A 15,545-nucleotide genomic window follows, 5' to 3' on the forward strand; every position below is an offset into this window, starting at 1 on the left:
CTCCTGTCTCCAGGAACTATCAAAACACAGGACCTTGCTATTCTGTACTCTTTGGGCCAGGAACTTCACTCTGACCCTGGGTCCTTCTAGGCTGGTCAGATGAGGAAGATTAGATAATCAACCCCCAACCTCCAAGGAGAAAAGAAAAGGGGAAGGGGTGTGGCCTGGGCCACCCTGTGGTCATCAGCCTGGCTCCATACCCTCCCAGCTCCCTTGCTCTGACTGCCAGAGTGGCTGAGGGCCCCAGACAGGACCTGCCCCACTGTTCCAGGGGCCAGCCACGGTTCAGTAGGAGGTCACAGGGGAAGGAGCACTGACCTCCGCTTGGGGAAAGCCCCCCCAGATACGGCTGGTTCTCCAAGAGGACAGGGAGTCCCTTCATAAGAAATGACCCTCCTTGCATCTTCCCTTCTTGTGATGCCCCCTAGGACCTCTGCCACCCCCTGGGTGCTACAGCTCCATCCTGAGGACCAGGGAAAAGACTCTGCTGTTCTCCAAGATGGCCAGCCAGGCCTAACAGGAAGGGAAAGAACACGTGCAGGCCCAGAGCAATCCTGCAGGTTCTGGGAACCCTGTCTGGGTGTGGATCCTCTCCTGCCGGTCTCTAAGGTCCCAGCCTGCTGCCTTCTCCCCACGGCACTCTGGGGCCTGTTGTGCCATGCCAGGCCCCGAAGAAACAGGAGCTGGGCAATCCATGGAAGGAAGGTAGGAAGGTCCACCACCTCCTCACCCAGGCCACAGGGAGGGAGGGCTGGCTTCTGTGTCACCCAGTGGGTGTGACGGCTCTGAGGCTGCCCCTTCATCCTGCCATGAGGCCATGGGTTAGGAGGCTGAACTTAGATGGTGAGGGGGGAGGCTGTCTCCTGGCCCTAGCTGGAAGGGGTGCAAGGACTCTAAAACGGGAGGTAAGGAAGACCCACCTTCCCAAGGGGAAAGGGCTTTTTGGTGAGAGGAGGGCGGAAGAGGAATAAAGAGGGTCTTGATCCACAGACTCCTCCCCAGACCTGTTCCTTGCTCCTACCGCCATGACCTTAGAGGAATTCAAGACCAGTGAAAGGGAGCCTGTCCCTGCAAAGTCATTTCTGCATGACTGAAGAGTCACCAGCTGCGTGATTCTGCTCCTTGGCACCCCCACGGCTCCCGACTACAGTCTTCCAGGGCCTTCCCCCATCCCGGCTTCTTCTAAGTGGCTGAGTCCAACCAACCCCCTCTAACAGGGCCCCAGGCTTTCCGCTCCCCTACTCCAGGCATCCAGAAAGGAGCACAAGATCCAGGCACTTCTGCAAATATGTTTAATGCACTTAGATTACACAGAGGAAGAGGGAGCAAGAAGGAAACGACATCTAAGTGAGTCACCCAAAAATTCTTACAAAAGTCCCAGGCTGGCTGCAGCCCCCAGGAACCGAGTCACAATTGACATTAGAAACTAATATAAAATTTTACAAAAGTCTGCTCAGTGCAGCATTCAGGTACTTGTACAAAAGGAGGGCTCTCTCTACAGGGCTCCTGTCTTCTAACAGGGACCCAGGTACCTCCCCTGGCACAGAGGACCTGGAAGCCAGAGAGGAAAGACAACTGGATAAAAAAATACAGTTAAGGGAATTCTCTACTGGTCTGCCCCATAGGGGCACCAACCTTCAGGGTTTTTTTCCCTGCTCTCAACTCAATCTCAAACCCCAGTCCCAAGACCCTGTGTTTATTTTTTTTAAATGCTCTAGCCCTTTAGACTCTCCCCAAGGCTTCCTGGTTCCTGCCCTGAAGCCTCACCTTTGGAAGAGGAAGAGAAGGGCAGGAAGAGGCACCCCGTTTCCTAGCCAGACCTGAGACCTTGCATGAGCCGCTCTGTCAGAACCACAGCTGGGTCTGCGGTCCTCTTGCAGCCCACACTGGACCTGAGGATTCCAGAGTCTGCTGTGTGTACGTGGAAGGCCAACTGCATGGGGGAGCCCCTTCCTCTCAGCAGCTTTAGCTACAGGGACCTGGAAGGGAGACACTGGGCAAGCCACAAGGAAGCCTGTGAAAGATGCAGATTTGGGGAGGGAGGCTTCTTACCTCCCCAACTCACTATGTCAGGGCATCTGAAGAGCTGCAGGGAGGGAAAGAGCCATTTAATGAGTACCCACCATATGCCAGGTGCTATGCTGGGCACGCTACATGGTCAGCCTCACTTGGTCCTCAGTGAGGGTCCCTTCTCATCAGCCAGAAGCTCAATAGAGAGGCCCCCTCCCAGAGAAACCTCTGGAAGGCCGGGTCAGAGATGGTGTATGCTCTGCTACTCCACCAAAGCCAATGCACTGTAGGGAAAGGAGATGGAGGCCTGGCCTCAGCCGGACCTTGGAGGTTCCTGACATCATGGGGCAGGAAGGGACCACAGGCTTCATGCTCATGGTCTCAGAGCTCACCTGCTTCCCGCCTGCCTCCGATACTGATGACAAAGCTCAGCCCAGAAAATACCCTCCTCCCCATTGGCCAAACCAGACAGGAAGAGGCAGATCCCCAGAAAGAATTTGTGGAGAGGCAGGTCAGGGTGGCAAGGAAAGGAGACAAGCTAAGGGCACCTCTCTGGCCATGAAACATCAGATGACAAGAGCTTCAAAGGCAGTGATGCTATGGTGGGCGAAGGCCAGAGAAATGTCCTTTTGGAAAAGTCGCTGGAGCAGAAGGCACAGCTATGGCCAACATCAGGTCCAAAGGAGCTTCCGTCTTCATTGGTGGAGGCCCAGAGCCTGCCTTTCCCAGGACTCCAGGCTGATCCACCTCGAAGCTCTGAGTTGGATGGAGTTAACTGGGTAGCCCTGACGGGTGTGCCGACAAGCAGCCAGGCCCTAGTGGCCCCTTGGAAGTCCAGATCTTGCTCCCTGGAGGGCTCAGCCACTGCTCTCACGAGCCCTGGAGGCAGCTCTTTGGCTGAATCTCTCATCAGAGGGGTCCTGCCCCCCATGGGCGTCCTGCGGCACCATGGTGGTGCCCGTGTGTGTAGCGGTGTAGACGGGGCAGGGCATGGTCCTATTTGGTCCCCCACAGACAAAAGGAGTTCGCTTTGGAAAGGCCTGAAGGGCGATCTTGAAATAGAAGACCCTAGAGTCAGAGGTGAGAGGGCACAAAAGGGGCTCGCTGATTCCAGGTCAGAAGTGGGAGAGAACTCAAGAGGAACCCCAAACCCACGGGCCAGAGATCAGTCTGTTTTTGGGAAGACCATAAGATCTGCAGTACGGGGGCTCAGGACTAGGAGAGGCAGGATGCAGGGAAAGAGGCATGGGGAATGGAATGGGGAGGGAAAGACAAGAAAAGAATGGACACAGGGAGGAGGAGGAGGAGGGCGGCAGAGGGCGGTGTTTGCAAAATCAAAGTGAAGGACATGTTGAGAGGTTGATTTTTTCCATTTTTAATATGCCAGCGTCCTGCAGCCTGGAGGCTGGTAGGCCCAAGGGGTGAGGAAATGGGACCCGGAGTGGTCAGAGAGCTGGAGACCTAGGCCCTGAGGGGCAGGTGGGGGCGGTCTACGCGGTGCTGGGCCTTGCCCTCTCTGAGGCAAGTCTGGCTGGGTGGGCCCGGAAGATGGGGCTGGGGCTACCGAGTCTCTGAGACCCTGGTGGTCCTTGAACTCTGCCAGGGGCCTGGTCCACTTGAGAACCAGCAGCACCTCCTCTTGGCCCCAGCGAAACCGGGCTGAAGGCTGCATGGGGGTGTAAGTCAGCTCCCCCCCGGCCCCAGGCTCCACCAGGCCCAGCTGGGAGGAAAAGCTTGTCTGTGAAACCCGCTCCTCCTGGCCCTGGGCTGGCAGGCGGACACCAGCACCTTCTCTGGTGGTGGCTTGGGGAGGGCGAGACAGCCGAGGGCCCCTGTCCTAGAGAGTGAGAGAGTTCATCTGGGAATAAAGTTCTGTTTAAAAAACATTATATACACGGCTTCTGGACATCACTGAAGACCAATAAAATACCATCCGGTTTCTACAAAATAAAATAAGGAGGAAGAAAAGCAAACACAGTCGGAGGAATTGTTCCGTGGCCAGAGGAGCTTGCCTACCAAAGGCTTCTCAGAGCAGAGCTGGGCAGGGCACGCACGCGGCCACTCCACTCCCTCGTGCGGGACTGCGTGGCAGGGGGTGAGTGAGGATGAGGCCTGTCTCCACCTAAGGCCACGGCGAAGGTCCAATGTCAAATCTCAAACCACAACCTGTGGCAGCAGCTGGAGGGGAAGGTTTGCATTTGCCGGCTCCCAGCCCAGGGGGCTTGGCTGGCTGGGTGGGGGGGAGGGGTGGTGAGGCCCCTGAGCTGCAGGTGAGGCGGGGGTGCGGCGGCCGCGAGGTCATCCTCACATGTGTCCTTTTATTTGTGGGAATCTCTTTCACGCAGCTGTTTACTGGAAGTCACCGGGGAGCAGCCGGGCTCTCCCTTGGCCCCTGCAGGGCCCAGCCCAGGCTAGTGCAGCGGACTATCGAACACCACGTCGGGCAGAATGGAGACTTTCAGCTTCTTTTCAGGCCAGCTGTACTCTTTGGGAAGTTTGAACTGTGGAGGGGGCAAGCACAGAGCCAGAGTGCACACAGTTAACAGAATTTACCTTCTTCTTTCCAGGCTGCCTAAAGAGAGGCCAGGGCCCTCACCCATGCTCTGTCCCCCAGGTGCTGGGGGCGAGGGAGGCCACTGGCTGCCTGGCTTCAGTTGCACACGCTCTTCCCAGGTGGGTGGCTGGGGTCAGGCTGCTGGAGTTCGGTGACCCTTTCCTTCCCCTTGCCCTGCCAATAATTAACTGGGGTTGGAGGAGGCATGTTTTCTAACTCTTTCTTGACTGTGCTGACCTCCCTCCAGCTCACTTCCTTGGTTCTGCCTCCGGCCACAAGCATGTAAGGAATCTGCTCCCTGAGGCCCTGGGGCTGGGGAGATGGGGGGCAGGGGGACGGTGCCCATGATACAGGGAAGTGGCTTGAGGTCTGGAACTCTGTGGTCCTGTCCCTGCCATGGCTTCTCTTTCAGAGGCGGGTGCAGAAGGACCCTGGAACCTGCCCTCTGTGGCCTTAGCCAAAGAGTCCAAAGGGAAGGAGGCCCTGGCTTGGCCTCAGTGGGAACAGGGGAGCAGAAAAAGGGTGGCTGGAGGTGATTCCTTGGGCCTGGTGCACCCCCATCCTGCTCTCCTTTGTTCAAGCACATCTGTTACCCAGGGTTACCAGCCTGAGCATGGTGCCAGTGGAAGCCAGAGCAAGTCCAAGTTTTTCCTACCCCAGTCCAGGAATCGCGGATTTGCTCAGTTTTGTTTCTTGAGCTTCTGTTTGGGGTAGGGAAAAGAGGCTAATTAGATCTTATTCCCTCTCAAGGACTTTGCATGTGGTCTGGTACACAGCTGGTGCTTAGTAGATGCTCACTGACTTGGAAACTGGGTCTGCCTTTTGTCTCCTACTGTCCTAGGGCTAGAGGAAAAGTCAGGCCAGGCTGGAAAGGTAAAACGAACAGGGCCCTCAGCCTGCCTAGAGCTGGGACTGGAAGTGGACAGGCCTAATACTTCCTGGCTGGCCCCCTCTCTCTCCCTCTGATGGGGGACTTGTCCAAGCCAGGACCAGAGTGAGTGGAGAGTGGGGCAGGATGTGGGGACAGCCTCTGCACAGAGAAGCAAAAAAAAAAAAAAAAAAAAAAAAGTCATTTTTAGTGACCTACTTTCCTAAGCTCCCCCTGGCTCCTGTCCCTCCTGCCTGGACGGTCCCCCTCCTACCCTCTCAACACCCAAGCTCAAAGCAGCGGTCTGGCACAGTGCCATCCCAGTGCGACACGGCCTCTCCGGAAGCACTTCTGGGCAGCTGGCTCTGGTCTGACTGAATAGGAGCCAGGCCTCAGGGACCAGTGACTCGTGGGGGTTGATTGGCTGGCACAGACTGGGTGCTCAGTGACTTTGGAATGTATAAATGAGTTAATTTATCAAGCCACATCCCAGAGGACAGAGGTGATCTCAGGCTCTGAGGAGTTCCTGTCCGCCTGGAGACCTGGACAGGACAGTCTCGCCCTGTGTACTCTCTTCCACCTGGTGGATGTCAGAGGCCACCATGTCCAGGCTGACACGGCCTTGGGAGCCCCGGCAGCTGTAAACTCCAGCCCTGGCTGAATGCTAGCTCCTGCATGGCCTCCCTCTGGCTTGAAAGCCTGGCCCCTGGGAGGTGAAGGAGTTCTCCCCCAAACACACTTCCCGGCAGAAAGGCCAACAGAAGGGTCTGTCTGTCTCTCCCACGGGCAGAGGAGGGCCCTCCAGAGGCCTGGCTAGGTTGCTAATGTTCCACTAACCTATGGAGCCTTGAGGCCAGGAAGGCTCAGAGCCCACTGGGGTGCAGCTTAGTAGGAGGCCAGGGGAGGGGAACGGGACTTTCCAGGATGAGGTAAGTCCCTGCAAATGAGGATGCCAGGAACAAGGAAGAAAAACAAAGGGGCTTATGGGCTCCATTCCTATACCCTAGATGAGCAGCCGGGGAAGGCACAAGCCCCCACCTGGCCTGTCAGCTCCTCCTGCTGGAAGAGGCAGACCAAGAAGGGAGAGCTCATGGCTGGAGAAGGAAGGAAGCTGACTCCTGGGTGGCCTGAGGCGAGAGCAGGAGTCCCTTACTGCCCACCAGAATTCTCCAGTAGAATGTTCTCTGGAAGTAGGCGTGGGCTTTCTGTTCAGGACCTGCCAGGGAACAGCAGGGGCTGAGAACCACTAGCCCAGAGGCCCTGGCTGCCTCTTCAATGAGGTTCTCGGGAGCCACCAATTCGGACAATTTGCTGGGTGTCCTTACAGCAGCTGGGGTGGGACAGGGCATGGTGGAAAGGCAGAAATAAAGCCATTTAACATCTCCAGGGTCTCCTTTCCAGCCTACCCCCACACCTTGGAGACAGACAGACAGAAAGACACACATGGGCTCCTGGGGACTGGAAGCTGCTGTTAGAGAGAATCAAACAGGCTTACTTCCTCTGGAGAAGTCAAATCTTCTAAGTCCTCCAACATTTTCTCTACAAACTCTTCAGTCAACAGAATCTGGGAAGAAGGCACAAGATAGGCTTGTATTATTATTTCTTAATGAGTGGTCTTTCTGCCAACTGCCAAGCTATGGATCTTTCTTCTGGCCACGGAGGAGATATGAGCCCGTGGTGATCTGTTCTAGGGACAGAGGGAAGTGCTGGAAGCCTCTCCTTGACTGTCATTTTGCCCCACTCCCACCGGCCTGCGATATCAGAGGGATAAGGGCAGTGAAGGAAGGGTATCACAGGACAATGGGGAAGCAAGGTGGGGGTACGTGTGAAGACGGTGCTGCTGGTCCCCAGAAGGGACACGGGAATGGGCAGGACAAGAACCTGTTTGACAGTTGGGGCCCTCTGCATGCGGCAGTGCAGCAGAGGGGAAACAGAAAAGCTAGTGGCTGGGGAACAGCGATTGCCAACATCCTCCGTGCCCAACTGGGCTCACATGTTCCCCCTCACCTCCCACTTGGTAGGACAAACGGAATCTGTTTGTATTTGGAATACAAGCCTTATCTGGAATCTGGAAATGCCCCGGAAGGTACATCCAAGAATGTGTGAGCCGGAGAATTTGCAGGCTGTCCACCAACGTCTCTCATTTTACAGATGGGAAAGGGTCTCTCAACTCTTGTTTCCCTCTGCAGTACCCACATCTTCTCAAGCCAGAAGGTCCCAAACCCTTGCCCTGTTGGCCTCATTTAGCCAGAGTGCTCTAAAGTTTCCTTCGAGAAACCTCTCCTCTAGGTCGCCTCCCAGCTGTCCCATTTCACTGTTCTAGTCTGATGCCTTGCCATGTCATGCTTTGATGTTTGGGACAGCCCAGCCCCACTACTCGGCTGGCACAGCCACTACCCTCACAGGCCTTCCTCAACCTGGTGGGCCATTTTCCCAGCAGGCTCAGGCTGGCTCTGCAGAGCTAGGCCAAGCTCACGCCAGGACTGTACCACAGTGGGCCCAGGCTGAGGATGTCTTTCCTCTTCCCAGCGTGACCCTTTCCCCCACTCTCTTCCTCCCTGTGCTGGTCCATGGGCCTCTTGGTCTCCACACCTGACCTTTCTCGACCCTCCAGGCTGTGGCTCCACCTGCTGCTGTTCTGCCTCCTCCAGCAAACTCTGAACGCCTTGGGTGAGGCGCAGAGGAAGGACAATGGGGTGAAGACCAAGGTGAGTGATTCTTCTGAGGGGAAAGCCCTTTAGAAGGATGGGGATCAAGAACCTGAGAAAATACCCTTCAGGTTTCCCCTGGGAGTTGTCTACTCTGGACAGAAGAGAAGTTTCACTATTTGGAAATACAGGCAGCTTGTGAGATGAAGTGAAATGGCAGAGAAGTGTGGGGACAGCAGCAAGCAGGGCTGCTGGGACCATGGAAGATGGCTGGCTCCATACGAGGGAAGTTGATGGCTTGGAGGTGGGAGCGAGGAATGAGAAAATGACCCCGAGCGAGCAAACCACTGCCGTACCAGGCACTGTGCTGACTGCTCGTGTATCTTATCTCCTGCAGTCTCCTCACAGATTAGGAAACTGAGGAACAGACAGATGATGTAGTTTGCCCAATGTCACATGGCTTGTGTGTGGCTAAGACCATACCCCAGTTGTGCCTGGACTCTAAAGTCATGCCTGAAGTACTGCTCACCCCCTGCACAACATTTATATATTTATTTGTTCTTCCACTCATCTGCCCATCAATCTGTTCAATCCCACAGCATTCCATGGCTGTCTCTGCTAGGCCTGGCCCTGAGTGGAGCCCCAGAGACAAGGCAAAAGCAATCTACACTCTACCTAGACCCGCACCCTCTCCTGGCTGACAGGGGGCCGAAGGACATCTCCTTCCCAGGCTGCAAGCCCACAGTCAACAGCAAACTGGCTCTGACCATTGGCTCCCATCTCATTGATATATATTTTTTTCCGTTTGAGGAGCTCAGGCCTCAAATGAGGACAGAGACCAGATTTAAACAGACAAAGTCAGTAGAGGGAAATGTCCACCTGGGGTGGCCCTTCCCACCCAAGTGCACCTTGGAGCACTCCTAGACCGCAGCGACTCTTTCCCAATCACACCTCAGTCTTCCCACTGCCTGGGCCCATGCCTCTCCGTTATCCCAGCACCCCCCCTCCCAAAGTCCAGAGTTTCCCTACCAGTTATCACCAGTCTGCGGGAGTAGTACAAAAGTCACATTCATAGTTTTGGCATTTCCGGGGCTTGCTGCCATCTCTGCAAATGCTAGCACAAACACAAGCATACCTAAAACCCAATTACATTACAATGGCTCCAGTCTGGGCCAGGCTGGGCTGATTTCTTACCCACAAATAATTTGGAGGGAGGGACTTTCTGCCAGAAAGGTAAATAGGTCTGGGACTACAGTGCTGGGGCTGAGGTAGAGGGGAGGGTTCACCGAGACTGTGACCACCCAGTGAGACGCCAAAGAGCTGTTTTTCAACAAGGGGAAAGGCAGCCCCACTAACACAGAGCTCCGTCCTAAGCCAGTTCCTCTGACAAAGGTCTGGAATAGGCAGTGGAGACAGGGTACACTATCATGGCTTTTAGCAGAAACACCACCAAGCGCATACCATCTGTGTGTAGACTCATTTTATACCCAGCTCGGGGAGGGGATGGCAAGACCAGAAAAGGGGACAAACCCTAGTTACTCCTCAATTTTCACTTTTGGTGCTTTGCTGGTTCCTGCTGGAAACTTTGCATTATTTTAAAAGAATTAAACAGAGAAAATTATACACAAGATCTGCATGATATTAAGGGTGACATTCCCTGCAAAGAAACACGACAGACTGTCATAGCTGCAGGCGTCTAATTTAATTTCCTTTGGGAGTTAAACCTTAGAAGCTTGGACTGAACAAGCAGGCCCTGTTCTTTGTATATTTCAGACCTGGAGCTGAGAATGTTAACAGATCTTATCCACAGGACACTAGAGATAGACAACTGTGACGGAGCAGCTCCTGGGCGCTCTCATGAGCAACAGACTCACTGTTGTGATGCAACTGTGGGAAAAGCCTGCACCGTGCGACGCTTGGGGCTCTTGAAACTCACTGGGTCCCCATGGAGCTGCCTGGCTCTGCCACAAATGATAATGGGATGGTTATGATGACAGTAGCAACGATAACGCCACCAATAGCAGAAGTAGTGCCTCCTCCGTGTGCGGGGCACTGGGCTAAGGGCCTGACTGGTATCATCGCACTGAACCTTCCTGGCAGTCCTGCAAAGGCGGTAGCTATCACCCCTATTTTGCAGACAAGCAGGTGTTGAGAGGCGACAAGGCTCCTGGATTTCAGAACAGTCATCTGACCTCATCGTGGTAGAGGATACTCTTTTTCCTGTCTGGGGAAAATACCTCAATTCTAGAAGGCTTGTATACTCATGGCTAACTCCTCTCTCTCCTCTGAAAGGGGAGGTAAAGGTGATTTTGGCTTCTACAGATGGCCTGGAAAACCAGCCATCCCAACCCCAACCGGCCATATATCTCCTCAAGAGGAACGACCCTGATCAGCTCAAGACGGCTGAGCACCATAGACACCCAGCTGCTCAAAAACCAAGTTGGCCAACTGGAAAGGAAGGAAAACCGTGCCCAAAGATGGTTTCCAAGTGAGAACCAGCAAGGCAAATTTCCAGGCCAGCTTAGTGAATGCATACACAGGGGAACATTTACTCTAACCTAGAAAACAGCAGTAGAAATAACAGTAATAATACTGAAAATGACAATACCACTCAGTAATATCTGCAGTCACCATGAGCTGGGCATAAAACGCTTGTGTTTCTGTATAACCAGCCCTTGGAGGGAAGAGGTTCTCTGGTGAGAGGAGAAAGCTCCCACCAACCAATCTGAACAGCAGACTCCCCTGGAAGCTTTTGAAAATATGGAGGTGCCACCCAGACCTTCTGTATTGGAATGTGCTGGCAAGGCTAAGGGGTCTGCATGTTTGAGGCACCCCGGGAGATCATGGGGGAAATACTCAGGCTCCCAGGGGAAGGGAGTTTGGGCACAGGCTTATGCAACAGGGGTGAGTTGGTGGCTGCAGCTTCATTACCTTCTAGTTGGCCAAGATTGAGTGGAGCAGTGGCTCCTTGCCCCCCGCTACCAACCCACACTTTTGGACAGAGGGAGGGCTTGGAATCCAGACCAGCGGCTTATTCCAAGTGCTCACACCAGGAGCCTTATCGTCACCTGGCTGGCTGGAGATGAGGGAGGGTTGTCAAAAGTCTCCAAATTCACCAAGTCCCAGCAAGGTCCAGAAGGAACTCAAAAAGTGATCTTTTGTGGTGCCTGCCCTGGGCAGGCCCTGCTGTGCTGCAGACAGGAGACCAGCTGCTGCAGATCTGATTCAAATGTCTGTGGTTGGTGCTATTTCTGAGTCTGCAAACAGTGCTGACAATGCCCACTCCTTCCCCTTGATATGACAATCCACACTTTGTCCAGGGCCCTGTTTGCTCTTCGTGTTGACACGTTGTTCTTGCTTCCCAACAAGTTTGGCTTTCTTTTCCCTCTCTTTCCTTCTCTTGGAGGCGGAAATGTGTTGTTTATAGGGTAAGGCCTGCCAAGGAGCTACTCTGGCGCCCACAGTGGCCGAGGAGGAGGCAGGACGAGGAAGCAGTCCAGTCTGTGTCCAGCCCCCTCCCCAGACTCCCAACAGGCCAGACGCAAGCCGGAAAACAGCTTGGAGACCCCCCAGGCTTGGGGGCAGAGGTGTGTGTGGCACACACTCATTTCCTGTTCTCAGTGGGTGGTGAGAAGTTGGCTTTGGTGGCCGGGAGCAGGCTCAGAGCCCTCCTGCTCTGGTCGCTGGCTGGTGAGGGCAGAGCAGGCCATCACAGTATTCTCCTGAAGGGAGGGTGCTGTACTCCCCAGGCGCAGTGCTGGGATTTAAACCCTAATGGGTGTACCCCCTGACAATGAGGTCCCATGATAGCAAAGTTCTCCTGGGAGAACAGGTTGTGGCCGGGTTTACCAGAAGAAAGAGAAACAGAGGCACTGGGGAGGAGCCGCCAGGGGCCGGGGCCAGGGACTGCCAAGTGTCTTCCATACAACATCCAAATGGGTGGATGAGGACAGGAGAAGGCGAGGGCTTGTCCAGAGAACAGTGGTGAGTCAGCCACTGGGCCAGTATGAGAGCCCAGTAGTGATTCCCAAACTTGGCCTGGAGCAGCGAGCACACTCAGAACAGCAGCTGAGCATCTTATACTGAGCCTGGGGCTTCCCATCAGGGCTGGTAGGGAATGGCTGGAAATGGGGGGGTTCCACCTGAGTGAGCTGTCAGACACCACACAGCTGAGAAAGCATTGCAGGGCTTAAAAAAATATTCTCATATTTGGTGATGTGACCCCCATGTGACCTTTGGGGCTGACTTCTCCCCCTCTTTGGATCAACCCTGGCTGGGGATAGATGAACGACTCAGTTCTGGGCTGGGCTCCTGCTCAGAAGACTAACAGCCCAGTGCTGACAGCCTCAAGGGAGAGAGGCTCGTTAAAGCTACCGGGATGTGGAATGCTGGGGGGAAGGTGTGCAAGAGAGGTGCTGGCAGGCCTCCCCCAGGGTCTGAAGACCCTCCCGCAAAGCTCTGCAGTTGCCTGACAGGCGTTACCATCTCCACGAGGATGAAAAGAGCAGATGGTAGGGCAGATGGAGTCAAGGTATTGACCTCCGGAAACTGAGAAGCCTATGGAACTGGCATAGGATTCCTGCCTCTCCAGCTCCTCCAGGAAGCAGGGAGTGTCCACCGAGCTCACCCTGGGGTTGCAGACGGCTCTGCCTTTCTCTGTGCTGGGGCCTTGACTTTCCTGTAGCTGGAGAGTGGGGGAAGGGGAGGAGCAGAGAGGGCAGGTGCAGGCCCAGGAGAAGGTAGGTGTGATGGCCTGTGTGGGGCCTCCGCACACTCCGGTGAGGGCCCAGATTCCCTCACCCTCTGCCTTTTTCTCTCAGCCTCTCCTCTGTCACTTTTCCCCCATGCGGGGTGTCTTTGCCATGCCTTTTCCCCAAGAGATAACAGGCCCAGGCTGGCAGCCAGGACAAGGTGCCAAGGCTGGGAGAAGGGCTTCCAAGGCTGTTGAGGCTGATGTAAGAAAGTCATCCCAGCCCCTCCCCATTCAGCTGGGATCAACAGGGAGAGTTCAAGCAGCAGCCAAGAAAACAGAAGTCTAGAGCTCTTCATGTTCTTGGGCCCGCCGCATTCAGCTCCTTCCTGCTCTTCTGTCCTTACCAGGCCTGGCACACAGAGGCCAAGGAGACACCCCAGATCCTGGGAGCACGAGCAAGAGATTCCTGCAGTGGGGGCCGTCCTCTCAGTGTTGGAGAACTGCCTCCAAAGGGGCCCGGGGCCGTTCTTCGTCCAGGGAAGAGGTCCCTCTTTGGTAATGAGCTTAACCCCGGGCCTCCAAGAGGTCCTGCAGACTCCTGGGGAGACAACCAACCCCAGAGGGAGCCCCAGAGGCCCACGAGTAATTACAAGCCCAGGTTCCCACAAGCTAGGCAGCTGCCTGTGACCACAGTGGCAAGACCCTAAAGGGGAAGGCAGGCTGGCAGTCAGACGCAGAAAGTGCTGACTGCTTTGGGGGCAGGGAGGAGGGCTGTCTGGGTGTTGGCTCCATGGCTGAGGACTGGAGGAGAGTGGGGGGGGGGAGGGGGTACAGGCAGAGGGTTTCCCAGGGCTCCTTAGGCCTGAGAATCCTCTCGGTGAGTGAGGGTGCAGGCTTGGAGAGTGGGGCCCCAGCCAGCCTTCCTAGGAGCTCCCCTGTGAGCTGGCCCGTGCTGGACCACACTAATGAGCCCATAACACAGGCCTTTGATTAAGCAGCTCCCAGCACAGCAACTTTATTGAAACATGCCGAGGCCAGTGGCTGGTTCCCACCGCTCTTGTTCCCTGGGCAACAGTGCATGGGAGGGGCCGTGCCCAGTGCCTCAGCTCCCTGGAGGGGCTGCCCCAGGGTGAGGGCAGTGGGGCTGGGAGCACAATGTTAGTAGCCCAGGAATAAGGGCCTCCTAGTTTGGGGTTGGATTCATAATTCTGAGGTCACTGAGGGCACCATGTCTGCTGAGTCCTCTGGGGAGCTGGGGCTCCTAGGCTGCCGAGAATGGAGATGGTGGCTAACCCCTCCTCAGGGCAGGAAGACTTTCTAAGGGGGAAGGCAAGACTCTAAGGACAGGTTCAGAGTTGAGGATGTGAAACGTAACTGGGGGGAATTTCTTGAGTTTGGGGAGATCCTGGCCCCTACTTTCCCAAGAAAATGTGCTTGAACCTCCAATACACACAAATGCTATGTGAGGATACTTCTGAGACCTGTCAGCGCAGTCGCCTCCTGGGAATGATGACCTGTGAACTCTCAAGCCTGGTTTCTCCTGCTGGGTCCCCACCTCCCCTTTCCTTATCAGCAAGAGGCAGCGTGGCTTCCTGGGACATAGCTGGGGGTGGTGGGGAGGTGCTGGGCTAGTTTCAAATGTTACACTTCAGAGCTTTTGCTACAGTAACTACCAACACCACATGGACAGAAATCTAATGTTACCAAGTGGGACTTTTAAAATGTATTTATAACTTTATGGTTCAAAGTAATTTTGTTATGGGACAATGTAATAACAACAGTGGAAAAAGGCAAGATAATTTACGGGACACAATATTCCTAAAGCACTAGCTTCCATTTCTACCTCACTTAGTCTGAGGAGTGTGGTTGGTGTCCTTTGTTTGCTGTTTGTTTTAATTAAGGGTTAGTTATTTGTGTGTATGTGTGTGTGGGGGGGCTGGCCTGAAGGAGGAGAAATTCAGTGGCAAGCTCGACCACACACACACACACACACACACACACACACACACACACATACACACACACACACAACCGGTTAAGTATGCTTCATAGACCCCCCAGACAGGGTTAAACCCACAAAGCCAGCATAATTCTCTTCCCCGCTACTATAATCATGCCTCCATACACCACAAACAAGGCACAGTCCGTTTCTGGATTAGGGTCAGATCCCCTTTCTCGAGACTCCTCAGAGAGGTAAGGTAGAGTGTTCTTCCTCCCACGCACCCAACAAACAAAGAAAAAAGGATGTTTCCCTAATACATCTGGGAGTGTGCTGGACCAGCCCAGTACCCGTTATAGACCTGGGACAGGGTGGGGGCTGGAAGGCGGCTTGTGGCTCTCAGGCCTCAGCACCCCGCTTGGCAGTGGCTCTGAAGCTGTGCTCCAGCCAGAAGAGCAAAGGAAGGACAAAGTGTTCTGGACAAGCCAGCAGGTTTCCATGCAGAAAAGCTGGGTTTCCATTAGGAGGAACAGGACAGCCATTAGATGAGGGGAGTGGGGAGGCTCTGTCTGCTGAGGCCTGCCCATCCCACCCCAGTCCACATCCACATGCCCATTTTCTAGGAATTTGGGTGGGATTCCACACAGGCACCTGCTAGTGGCTTCCATACTCCATCTTATTCTGCTTCACACTTGGTTTCCTGGACCTTGGTTTACCCGGGGTGCAGAAAGTCTCACACCCCTCAAACCTGGATTTCCAAGGCAAACCAATGGCCAGGGCCTAGAGAGTTATCCCCAGTGTCTCAGGTGACAGTGGAGAGGCCAGAAAGTACT

The 15,545-nt window shown here is 54.8% G+C and overlaps 1 protein-coding gene across 3 annotated transcripts in view; it reads right to left on the reverse strand.

Moving 5' to 3' along the window:
* Positions 1–1,286: 1,286 nt before the first annotated feature.
* The window catches only part of SUFU (SUFU negative regulator of hedgehog signaling), a 114,024-nt gene continuing 99,765 nt past the window's right edge, over positions 1,287–15,545 (reverse strand). For 2 of the 3 annotated variants that reach the window (XM_039243984.1, XM_039243983.1), the window contains exons 11-12: positions 6,928–6,996; positions 1,287–4,511 (exon numbers count right to left, since the gene is read on the reverse strand). In XM_039243984.1, coding sequence (XP_039099915.1) covers positions 4,422–4,511; positions 6,928–6,996 — 159 coding nt within the window. In that variant the 3' untranslated portion in view covers positions 1,287–4,421. Of the gene's footprint in view, positions 4,512–5,167; positions 5,266–6,927; positions 6,997–15,545 lie in introns of all 3 variants that reach the window. The other variant, XR_005530475.1, reaches the window with a different exon arrangement.

This window comes from Hyaena hyaena, unplaced genomic scaffold (assembly GCF_003009895.1).
Source record: "Hyaena hyaena isolate Hyena2069 unplaced genomic scaffold, ASM300989v1 scaffold_233, whole genome shotgun sequence".
NCBI classification, from domain to species: Eukaryota; Metazoa; Chordata; class Mammalia; order Carnivora; family Hyaenidae; genus Hyaena; species Hyaena hyaena.